Consider the following 13,182-nt stretch of genomic DNA (forward strand, 5'->3'; position numbering starts at 1 on the left):
ACCACCCCAGCGGCAGTCTCTAGACAGGGAACTCCCCCCCCGAGACAGGGCCCAGAAGGTGGCCTGTAACAGGAACCCGGGGAGACAAATACATAAATATATCAAGGAAGGCAGAGTGGGGCAAACCAAAGGGAGGAACACCTGATAGCTATGCTATTACTCTACAAGGAGTAGGGGAAGCAACAACTAGCTGTCATTCGATCTATGAAGTCCCTGTAGTGAGGGGGGAGGGAGGGGGGAGTTGGGGGGTTACTAACATGAATGACTGAATCAGATGATACATGCAAAAACAGATGTGTACGCAGAGATGTAGAATGTATCACTACCTTGCAGTATAATGTAAATTGATGTTCTGCAATGCACTAAGTGTTGAAAGATTGAATGGACAATATACTAAAGTAAATAAAATATGTTTACAAAAAAATACAAGGAGGCTGAGCAAAGACTGCTATCCTTCTTTTAGCTCTAGTGCCAGTATCTTGTTGCAGCTAATTTACTTATATATTTATTAGAGTAATATTTATTTATTTTGCATTTCTGTATTGCCTTGCTTTAAATCGTGTAGCTTAGTGATCACTAAACACTTTGAATCAGTTTGTTCGTGTTTTTCCTGACTTTTGGCATACAAAGGTACAGATGCAGTCCCTGTGAAACCGAACGCCAAGCATTTTTTAATTGTGTGTTATTTCCGGATTGGAGGGATCAAGCCTTTAGAGAGACTGATGCTCACAATATGGCAGACAATCCATCTTCTGTGCATCTTTCTATAGTTCAGTGATTTCCAATGTATGGAAGAAATTTAATAACAGACAGCACAATATCAGAACAATTAACCTAGATTTCACAAAGCAGCTTTAGTTTTCCGAAGAGCAAAGACTATCTTGTACCGCAAGCAAGATCTCCATTAAATGAGAATTCCTGGTCCTAAGCGGTGGGCAGTGGCTCAAGCACGCTTCCTGCATTTCAGGTCCAATTGTAAATGGAAGAATCGCTATATCCAATACAAATACGTTTTTTAGTTTAACACTGTGCCTAGAAATCAAAAATGTGATTTTTTTGTGTACCATCTATGCTTCCGGTGAATGGAATAACTCAGGGTAACACCGCTCTAGTATTCCACTCCTATGCTCTGCTGATGCAGCACATCATCCAAACCTTTTCCTTACCGTTTATACCAAACCTTATGATAGCTGATAGCCGACTCTTTAATGTCCACATAGCGAGATATATGGCAGGTTTCACAGAACCATGGAGACAAATAACTGGAGGGAAGACTCAGCATTCTGTTCATATTGAAATTGTTAATAGTGCCAACTGTGTCATGTATTTTACAACTTAGACTTTTGCAGCTTAACTCCTGACCGATTTTTCTTACCTGTTTTACATATTCACATTTCCAACTCATATTGTGTCCCTGTGCCAACCTTCAATGCCCCATGCAATCTTAAGGGGCTAATTATTTGCTGCTTTAGGAAAGGTGACATCGAATAGGCCACTCCCAGGCGCTGTGGTCAGTGATACATCTCAGACTATTCCACATCTGATTAGCTCTCATTTTCTGCATTGAACGTAGAAGGATGTCATGAGTCAATTATTCTGCCCGATTCAAACGCAGGGAAGATTAATAACTCTATTAGTTCCCTTGGGGAAATCAACATTTAAATGCTCTGCTTTCTGACATGGGCTTGCATCGCTTGAAAAGGTGCAGTCATTAATTCGCGATGCATCTGGGTGAATCGAGCCTCTTGGGAGATTAGTCAAAGCAACAACATATGATCTGTTCTAGCAAAGGAAAATTTATTTCCTTGTTATTTGGACTAAAGGTTGTGTGGGCGCAGTGCCGTTCTCGTACAATCTTCTAATAGTATAGTAAATGATAATGCTTGCATCAAGGCGAAAGCTACTTTATAAAAACATCAAAGTTCGAATATAAAAATCTATCAGAGAGACTGCAGGTCTGATCTCGGTACCAAGTCTTACAAGTGCTCTCCAGAAACCTAACTTCAAATATGTTTGAGTGTGCTTAGAGTCAACACTGAAATACATAAAATGCATTTAAAAGTAAAACAATCCTAAATAGTGTTCTAAAAAATATTTAATTGTCCTTAGGCACAGCAATAAAGCTTACGATATGAAAAAAGAAGAAAATGCAGCCTTGAAAAGACATTCCGAGAAGGCTATATATAGTTAGTGGAGTTTAAGGGAAAGTCATGGAGTAAATGTAGTCCGTTCTTCTGGCAATGTAAAGCCTGCAGCCTCCAGAAAAGATGGCGGAGACGAAAAGAAGATGCCACCAACCTTCTTAATTAGGTTAACACTATTAAAAATTATTTCCTTTTCTCACTTAAATATTTATTTGATTTTTTTCCTTCACAAAAGAAAGCGATAGATAAAAGTATAATTGAACAACGTGTCCATGAATGATGAAAATAGACTGTGTTTGGTCTTTCATGTGGACAACTAGCCCCCCTTCTTACTCATTGGTTATGAGAAACTGAGGAGTCAAGAGCGTACACTGCCCCAGGAAATCCCACACCACTCTGCATGTTACCTCTCTTCCCCCACTGCCAAAGATGCCCTTTTCCAGTGTCCAGGACAGACATACATACATATATGAAAGAATGAAATAAGTTTATACTGCCACCAAGATCCCCCGCCCATCCCAGTGTAGTAAACAATGTTGCTTACTGGCAGCTTACAGAGATTTTGAAATACTCGGGTAGCGTGAGCTGACATACCTATATGCCACTAACATTAGTACTTATTACTAGTCCAAGAGCAGAACCCCTCCATCTTTATTAGACACTTCTTTCCAGCACAGAATTCACTGTGAAGGCTGATGCACCACATAGTGGGCCAGGAGGTATGCAATTGGCCTGGGGTCAGTCTACCTGTCAAGGCAAATAACCATGGCAGACAGTAGCAAGAGTTGCTAGTCTTCAACCTGTGCCTACTGATAGGACCCACGTTTGGGAGGAGGCGAGGAGCCTAAGCTTCTTTCTCAGTAATGCTTCTTAAAGCTCTTTAAGTTGTGATTAAATAAGGTCAAGTACCAACTGTCTTGACCAACCCGACCTGAATACAAATTGTTAGCGACAACAGCAACTTAACCACATGAACTGTATATTCAAAATGGCCGCCCGAATTTGCGGGAACTCGCAAATTTAGTCGAAAGACTACCTTTACCTCTGTACTTCAACATTGGTCATCATGCCTCTCTATTCCCCACAAAAGCTTCAGTACACAAAACTCTAGAGCTTTGAATAAGTTGCAATTTCAAAATGGTGAAGAATCATGAAACTAATCGTTTAAATAACATATAATGAAAAAAAATGAAAAAATAGAAATAGCAAATGTTTTCATCTGTGTTTTTGAGCCCTAATAGCTACGATGGGCAGTATATAAAAGGAATACACCATTTCGTCCGCCAGATGAGTGAGGAACCATTTTTACCTGGAGAAGTGCATGCATAATGGGTGGTAGGGATTTTGTGCATCTCCAGAGATTCTGGACTTTCCCTCACAGACATATGATGAAAAGTGTGCTTTCAGTCAAAGTTGGAGGGCATTCTGGCTAAAAATAACAAAACAGAACAGAGTGGGAGCTACTAATGTCACACCATCTTAGAGACTAGTTTTCATAAATGTCTGGGTTCCGTGGTTGCTGGCTGACCCAGGAGTGTGGTAATATTAAAATACATAAATGCCTAGTGAGGAGGTAAGAAGATTAGGGTAAACCCCACCTTATGCCCCCCCCCCCCCCCGGGAGCGCAGAAAGACTGTTGGACCTGTTTTGGGTGGGTCCAAGACCCAAAGCTTGGGCAGGCCACCCCCCACTCCTCCCAAAAATGATATACCTGATATGCAATGGGCTTTCTGCACTGCAGGGGCAGACTGGGGTTAAATATTCACATCCGCTCACCTCCGGCATGGGGGTGTAAAGGCAGAAATACTATAAGACCTTGGAACGGGGGGCCCAGGCCCATGCTTCACCCTGCCCCGACAGTAATCCCTGGCATCTAGTGGGGTGGATACTGCCTGGGGAATCACCCCCTGAGGACAATCCCATAGGGAGAGACAGTACTAGAAAGAGGATACTGTCGAAAATAATGCACTTTTCTTGCACAAATTCTGTTAGTTAATGGTGAAATTTTAGCGAACAAACATTCTGATCACAGCCTGCCTATACCTAGCCTTAGTGCATTGTAGATCACCTCAAGGGCCTCCCCGTTGCCAGTGAAAGAGGGAGGTAGAGCGGTGGGCGATCGCGCAGGAGTCTGCCTTGAGAGAAAGAGAAAAGGGGACTACACAATCGACCTATGGAGGATAACTGGGCAACTGTCTAGGTATCTTTTGAGGTAAATTGCTGGTACTTGAAAGGTTCATTATTGCTAGAAGGGGAGAGCAAGTGGACCTGAGAGAGGACTGAACCACTGAGTGGGTAGCTTGCATACCCGCTGTCAGCCTACTAGTTAGCGGCCGTCGTAGTGTTACAATGGCTGACGAATACTGAATAGATAGCTAGTGATAGTTCAATGTTTATGCTCAGAAAGTTGAATTGTGCAGACAATTTGTTTCCTTGCTTGGAAGTGCGATAGCGTCTTCCAGCGGAGATGTAGAAGACTAATGTATAATTGTGCAAGGCGCATGACTGGAGTAATTCTGAATGTATCGCTAAGAAAAGTAGCATTAATGTGCATTGTGTTAAGGTGCATGCAAGTGAATATAAGATGAAAACTAAATAAAAACAACAACAACAAAAAACAATGGTGTCTGTGATATTTGCATACGGACAGCACTTTCTATTTTCCGCTCAGGTACATGAATGCTGGGAGTTTTGAACGGTTTGAAAATGGCATACCCGAGACTCAACACCAAGGATTTCAACTTTTCAAACAAACTGCTGTGAATTTAACCCCTTTACTCAGCAGGCTGTAGGGGTAGCCCTGCTTCAAGAAAACCATCTTTTAGGTACCATTACAATTAGCCTCTAAGCACTTTCTGCATCAAATTCTTACTTTCCAAACAACTTTATTTAAAGTAGTCTAATCGAAGGTACACAGTTTATAAGTTGGGGATAAATACATTAAGTCGTTAAAGATTGTGAAAACACATATACAGATATTTTCATACATTCTCTAGTGTACTGAAAGAATAATCAGTCCTTCAGATCTGTAAATAGACCAGAGTCTCTTGGAAGCTTCTCTGGATGGATCAGGGGGTAGGAGGAAGTTAGTATCTGGATGGAACTGCTACAATCTAATTTCAGAAAGAGAAGAAAACAGGGGCGGCTGCTCCATTCCAGCGGAGTGTCGCCCCACCAGCCAAGAGCTGACAAATAAAATGGTGATAAAGTTATTTATTACCATTTTATTTTTTAGCAACCCGTCCCGAACTAAGTGTCATGACGGGGCGGGGCCAGAGCTGCAGAGTGGCAGGGAGCTGTACGCGTTAAAATGCGCATCTCTCTTTTGCCAGACGTCTTGGGACGGCCAGCCACACATGTGCATTTTAAACTTCTCTAACCTATCGGTATTAGACAGCTGGGTTGCAGAAAGCACAGGCCTCCAGTGATCTTGAGAGCGATGAGTGAGGCCACACCCTACAATCCTGATGCTTCTCTCATGCTGTGAGAGGTTCGCCAGGATTGAGTAGTGCAGGTTTCCGGTCTGCAGCTTCCAGAAGACATCCAAGGGAGGAGGACGTTGCGCTGCAATAAGCGAAGGTACATTTTTTATTCTTTTATCTGTGCCGCCTGCTCACCACCCTCAATACATGCCAGCCGCCACTGCAAGAGAAACACCACCATCACACTTCTGACTAAAATTGATTTAATTCTATAAAAAACAAGTGGGGAGTCTCAATTAAAAATATCACAATATCAGGCCATAAACTTGCTTCCAATCAAACCCACATAAAATTCAAGGTTCTCTGCACCTTTCACAAAGTCTTCTAGCGAAAACATTATAAAAACATGTAGAAACGATCTTCACACCAGACCCTAGAAGGAAATCACCACTGATCAGCTGCTAACTTGATTTATCAATCCCCTTTCAAAAAGATGAAAAACAGAGGAAGATCCCTGGCTTGCAAGGCCTAAGATTGTAAATGCCATCAGGCCCTCCTTGAGAAGCACACCAAATCTTGTTTCAGGAAACCCTTGAAAAAGGAGTCATATAGTCTCTCTTTCTAACAGAGCTGCCTTATGAACAGGGACCACAATCTGGTTGGAGCAACAACCCTACCTGACTTTCTCCATCTATTGCTTTTCTTCTGGACAAACTTTGTTGTATTCCTCATCAATCCCTCTGAAGTGCCTAAATGGTTACATAAAGTGCAAAACTACACACACGTGTGTATATATATATATTGCAATACTCCTTCTTTTGTTTTTCCCAAAAAGAACGGAACGGACTCCACTTATTTCGTGCATTCAGATGTTTATTTTTGCTTATGCCGCCATTACGCGTTTAGGGCCACCCAGAGCCCTTGATCATATATATATATATGGCGGCGGTGCAGGGCACGGAATAAATTCTAAAAGCACTTAATTTGGGTTTGCTTCGTCCTTTCCAACATTCGGGATTGTAGGACGAGTTCTGGATATATATATATATATATATATATATACATATACATATATACACCCACATATTTATATATATGAATCTTGTTTTAACAATTAGCAGCTGAACTAGAGGTACCAGAGTGACTCTCGTAGTCCATGCTGTGTTGTCTAAAGTTAATAGGAGTCTGGAGTCCTATTTTCTCGTGGGGAGTACACTGGACAAACTCAACCAACACACAAAATCTTGCTGATAGATGACACCATGACAGACCAAAGTGCAGAAACTATTATCTCTAGTCTGAGGTCAACCACCACTATCCAAGGATCAATTTATTATTTTCCCTCAGCTTCGCCAAGTTCCTCACTCGAATGGGCCTCAATTCGAAACATCACAATCTAAGACCATGTTCCAATTCTTCTGCAGAGGTCACTGACTCTCAGAAGGAATTCCAAAGTCTAAGATACTTTATAATAAAAGACCCTTTACTTCATATGAAATTCTGTATCAAAATGAATGCTTATAGTTCCAGCAACATGAGCCTGGACACAATCAAGGCTGTAATCCGATGCCATTTAATAGCCATGGAAGCTGAAAAACTTAGAATAACTTTTGAGCACCTACAGAAAGGGAGATATTTAATTCCTTTATAAATTCATTGGCTGAACAAGAATATGCCAGAGGGTTTGTGCGGTTATGGGTCAAAAATATCATACTATTCTACAAAGCCATATTGTGATCAACAAAAGCAACATAAACATATTATAACAAATGAAACCAACAAGGTAAACAGTTAATTTTTCAAACTAACAAAACGAAGGCTCAAATATACTCAGGGGATTTGATAGCTTACAAGATAAGCAGAACTGCTTCATCAGATCCACCAGATAAAGGTCTTCTGGGTTACCAGGATACTATGTCTGCATCTACTGTTACTCAAGTAAAGATGAATGATTTGTGTATTGCCATAAAGATGGAGATTGTAATACAATTAGGTCGCTCAAGCTGAAAGGGCCTGTCTTGATAGCTTCATCACTGAAATGTTTACTGTAAAGAAGCCTGACTCTGCAAATATGCCAATCTTCAGTAAATTCACTTCCTTTGTGGTGTCAGGTGAGGTCTTCCCATTCTTGAGAGAAACCACAATATCCCATATTCTGGAAAACCTGAAACACAGAACATAATGTGGCCAATATAGACCAGTCGACTTAACATCAACAATAAACTTTGTTCCAGAATCTGGGACTTGCATCAACTCTGAGTGAATGAGACAAAGGAGGAAGCTGAGAACATTAGGAAATTTACCTGCATAACTGATTTGGCTGAAACAAAGTCACTGCCACAGTTGCAGTTTCAGTAAAATCAAAGGTGTTTGAATGAGAGAATATTTTTGAGAGACACAAGTGAAATTATGATTGATCTTTAAAAACAAACATCCAACCTCTACTAAGGACACCCCATATCAAGGGGACCGGTCAATGAATATCTGACAGATCCATTCCAACTTGAAAGAGGAATCCATTCCAGCTATATTAGACCAGGGAGGCTCAACAGCACTTGTACTTCTCGACCTCTCAGCTGCCTCCAATACACTGTCTCATTCTAGCCTTCTTAACCTTCACTCGGGATCTGTGGCACTTCTCACAAATGAAATTGCTCCTTACTGACCAGAGAAAGCACACTCGTACAGTATCCAATGGCTTCTTTCAAACCCCAGACCACATGCACAGTGTACCTCAGAGATCGGCTTTTATACCCACATTATTTAACATGCACATGGCCCCCCTGATGAGATAGTGCAGTTCTTCGGTCTGGACATCATATCGTATGCTAAGGACATCCAGTTGATCATCCCAATATTGAAGAACGTAGATTATGTGCAGATCAATTTCTAGCTATGCCTCTACAGAGTAGCGACTTTTATCACAGACAGTTGTGTAAAATTTAATTCAGAAAAAACTGACATCCTTATCTTTGGTCATCCCAACTAAATATGGTCTCAAGCCTTTTGCCCAAACGAGCTTGGAATTTCTCCTGTCCCCAACATTTCTGCTATGAATCTTGGTATCGTAGTGGATCATCACCTACTTTTGAACAGGCTGCAATAGTAGAAGTCACATGAAGTTTGCTACCAAAATCTGTCAAAAAATGTTTTGACTTTTTTCCTATTGCTACTTGAAAAACATTGATTCACACACTTATCACTTCCAGACTTGGCTATTGGAAATATGCTAGTGGATTCCTTGAAATACCCTCTCCACTGGCTCCAGATTGTACAGAATGCTGCAACATAATTAATTCTAGCCATTCCCCTCCCTCATTCCATTTCTTTCCACTAAAAAACATTTACACTGGCTTCCTATACTTAAGAGGAATCAATTCAAAGTGCTTATATTTACTTTTAAAGCTTATTGTAAAGTGACCATTTTTTGTGTGATCACACCCTGTTTTTCATTTTTTGTGGCTCACTTACTGTTAATTGTGAACACTAACACTTGGACATTGTTATCCAGTGCCAGTGTGTGTGCTCTGACCCCTAAAATAAAGTCGAAACTGGCTTACATACCTTTTAGCCCTATTGGATTCTGGCATTTTCTCTTACATGAAGAGGTGTGTGCGCTTCCTCTAATTCTCATTTCAACTCTGCATGTGTACTTGTGGGGGACGGGGATCCTTTTGCACCTACAGCTCCACATGTTTACCATGGAAAACAGGCATTAATGGAATTGACCATTTCAGCTTGCCTGCACGTAGGAATGATTGACTCAATCCTTGTTCTTTCCAATCCTTACAACTTTTCCTCCATAACACCAGCACGTACTAGGGTGCATTATCTACGGTTATTCTTTCGGGACATTTTTGATCCTTACTTTCTCTATTTTTCACTTTTATTAAACATGTCAGTCCCTGCCTATTAGCTGTGACTCTACATATAAGGGTATGAAGGTTTTGATGTCTTTTTATTGTATTGTACAACTTTGGCAGTCTTGAAGTGACGGGGTGGCAAAACACGTGCTGGCTGTGCCTTTCAATGTCACTTTATTACTGAAGATTTCAAGTCACAAACAATAAACAGGACTTGAATTGAATTCACCGTGATCCTGATTCTTTGGACTAAAAGTACCTACAGAGTGCTGTGATATCACTTGCATATATTTCCTATAAAAACGTGATGAATGGAAAGTTTTGAATCATTCTGAACTGAAGGCACTACCTCTGGGAGCATTCCATCATATTTAGTTCATGTGAGCCAACAAATATATGGATCAATCATATGTGCATTGTTTTTGGTACTGTTTCAAAAGAAACAGTCCCACCCGAGCTATTATGGCAGATCCACTCTAGATCGGGACCGATCAGCCCCATGTCATCATATGTAAGTTAACGCTTGAGTCCAGTACATTTGCTTTTCAAGATTTTCAAGGAGGTTTACTGAAAAGGAAATTCAATGGAACACATTACCACAAAAAACAAAATGGTATTCAATAGTCAGGAGAATATGTCTCACAATCCTAAAATATATCTAGAGAAATATCATTAGCCTGCATTTGCCTAAAACAATAGGTATACCATTGTGTCAGCTCAGAAAGAAAAATGAGAGAACCTGAGAAAAACAATTACCTGCTGGTCATCCGGTGTCCATATCCCGCATGTGATCTGGCTTTCCAGGTTAATTTCTGAAGACCAATGCCTCTGTCCACTCACGGAACCGACCAGCACAAATCCATCCCTGTAGGAGATGAGAGCCTGCGTACCATCATGGCTCCAGGTGAAGTCACTCACCTGAAAGGAGACACAAACAAATGTCTCAGATGGTTGAAAAGTTGCATTTTTCTTCCTTCAGGTCAAGATCCGGCTGTTCAGGTAAGCTTTCAGTCTACTAATCTAGGAAAGGAAGTGGCTGAGATGTTTTAGCTAGACAAAGTGCAGAAATGGAAGTCCAATCAAAGTGCAGAAATCAAGTAGAAGGGTGTGTGGTGGTGGACAGCCTCGCCTGATCTAGTCTTTCTCTCATTCTAGTGTCATAAGTTATGCACGTCTGTGAATTATGTTGTATGACTTTGCAGATTATTGCCCAGGAATAAGAGATTACTCTTAAGTGCACCAGTATCTCATACCACACATTTACTTACCCAAACCATTGTCTTCTTGAATATAGAGGCGTCACCCCGGCACGCTGGCATCAGTTTCTTTTGGGACCATTTCTGCTAAAAAAAATGCAGCGCCATAACTGAATGATGTCTGACCAGTGTGCAGAAACTAAGAAGGGCTTTCAGGTGAAGAGCCCCATTCGCAGATCGAGGGGTATGGAAGGGTCAGTGAGGAATCTGCAGTTAGATTGAGTCTCTAAAAAGAAAAAGCATTACAGAAAGTAAGTAACTTGTTCTTCTGGTAGAGGCTTCTAACCGCAGATTTCTCACCTCAGAATAGATACCCAGTCAATACTTTCCTAGTGGTGGGTCTGAGAATGGCTCAAACCAGGTCCAGGGGGACCGAACTGTCAAAATGCTCATCAAGACAGGCCTGACTGTCCAAGCTGTGTGCTTTGTTAATGTGTGGAGTGACACCCACCTGGCAGCTAGGCAGATGTCCAGGACAAGTACTCCGTGTGCTAACGCAGTAGTAGCGGCCTTGGCCTTGTGGAATGGTCCCGCAAGCCTTCAGGAGGCTACTATTTATCTAGTGTTTAGCAAATTGTGATGCAGAGTACAATCCATCGAGAGATGACCAGTTTCTGCACCGCTGTCTCTTTTTTTAATCCAACAAATCCAATGAAGAGCTGATCCTCTGTGTTCTTCAGTGCGACTGATGTAAAAAAAAGGATTATTTTTACGTCCAACCGATAGAGCTTCTCCTCTTGATGAAAAGGATGGGGGGGGAAATGTAGACAGAAGGATGCTTTGGTCTAAGTAGAAAGGAGTCACCACTTTCAGGAAAAAGGAAACACAAATCGAAAGAACCAGTTTGTCTGGTTAGAAGCTGGTGTATAGAGGTGTAAACTAAGTGCTTGAAGTTCACTGATCCTTCTGGCCGATGCAACAACAACTAAGAGTACTGTCCTGAAGATCGGGAGCTGCAGAGGACAGCTACGTAGGGGTTCAAATAGGGAACAAATAAGAAACGTCAGAGCCAGATTCAGGACCCATTAGAGCATCACAAAAGGCGTAGGTGAGATGCAGGCCCTTAAGGAAACGTGAATTTAACAGTGAGGCTGATACGGTAACCTCTTAAAATTTGAGATGGTGGAAAGATAACTTTTAAAAGTACCCAAGGCATTGTCAGACTAACAACAGCACAAACAACAGCACCTCCGACAAGGAGGCAGAAAGTAGATCAGCATTACGGAATGAACACCAAGCCTCAAATTTGTCCCAATGACAGGAGTATACAATTTTCGTTGAGAGATGCCTGGCTGCTATAATGACATCAGAGATCTCAGGCGGAAGATCAAAAGCATTCAACAGCAGCTGCTCAATCTCCATGCATGAAGTTGGATGTGTGCAGGTTTGGTGCATAATCCTGTCCAGTTGCTGCTACTGAAGATCCTCCAGAAAGCAGCCTGATCGGAGTTTGGATGTTCATGCTCAGGGGATCGGAATACCAACCTCTACTTGCCCAGTAAGGAACCACTAAGGTGACTTGGGCCCAGTCAGTCTTGATCTTATTGAGAGCTCGTGGCAGGACCGGAATCAGCGAAAAGGTGTACAGTACTACCAAATTCCAGACTAGGCGCAATGAGTCTACAAGCAAGAATCACTTTGGAATTCCAATGTGCAGAAGTGCTGACGTTGCACTTCTCAGAAGTGGCGATAGATCGAGCCAAAGATCTCCCCAATATCGGAAGAGACCTAGGGCCACCCTTGGATGTAGACACATTTAGTGATCCGTGGGGCATCGGCGGCTAGGTTTGTGTTCATGGCATTCAGAGATCCCGCCAGGCGTTGCATGACCAGGGCGATGTCCTGGCGCTCCAGCCAAGCCCTGAGGTGCAGGTCCACGACCCCACCTCACCCTGTTTGCTGCAATACCACATGGCAGTGTTATTGTGCATGAACAACTGAGCCACCCTTCCCTTGATGGATGGAAGGAGGGCCTTCAATGCCAACAGGATGGCCCTCAGCTCTAGAAGACTGACGGAATCCCAGCTCTGCATCAAAGACCAGAGTACTCAGATCTCCACCCTTCCCAGATGTTCTCCCCAACCCACAAGTGATGCATTGGTCACCCCTGTCACCTCTAGGTGAGGAAGAGAGAGGGGTTCCCACCGATCCAATCACAGTCCGTCAACCACCAATGCACATCTCCTCCAAAATCCTGACCAGGATGTGCCCACTACGATTCTAGATCCCACTGCAGAACCCACATATACCATTGAGTGTGCTTCACCAGCAGGATGCAGAAGGCTACAAGACCCAGCAGTCTCGGAGTCCGTTTCACCAAAATCCAGAACGGAGGGTGAAAGTTCAGAATCATAGCTCGACAGTCCTGGACTCTCTGCTCTGAAGTGGAGGCGTGGGACAGCACAGTGTCCAAATTGGGTCTGATCAAAGGAGGCGTATAAGGAGGAGTCTGGTATGACTTTGGCATGTTGATAGTGAAACCCAGCAAGTGCAGAA

The 13,182-nt window shown here is 42.3% G+C and overlaps 1 protein-coding gene across 2 annotated transcripts in view; it reads right to left on the reverse strand.

Annotated features, from left to right (window-relative positions):
• TULP4 (TUB like protein 4) overlaps positions 1–13,182 on the reverse strand; it is a 787,154-nt gene that overhangs the window by 339,015 nt on the left and 434,957 nt on the right. For both annotated transcript variants that reach the window (XM_085612155.1, XM_085612156.1), the window contains one exon: positions 10,187–10,348. In XM_085612155.1, coding sequence (XP_085468281.1) covers positions 10,187–10,348 — 162 coding nt within the window. The remainder of the gene's footprint in view (positions 1–10,186; positions 10,349–13,182) is intronic.

Source organism: Triturus cristatus, chromosome 6 (genome assembly GCF_964204655.1).
Source record: "Triturus cristatus chromosome 6, aTriCri1.1, whole genome shotgun sequence".
Classification (NCBI taxonomy): domain Eukaryota; kingdom Metazoa; phylum Chordata; class Amphibia; order Caudata; family Salamandridae; genus Triturus; species Triturus cristatus.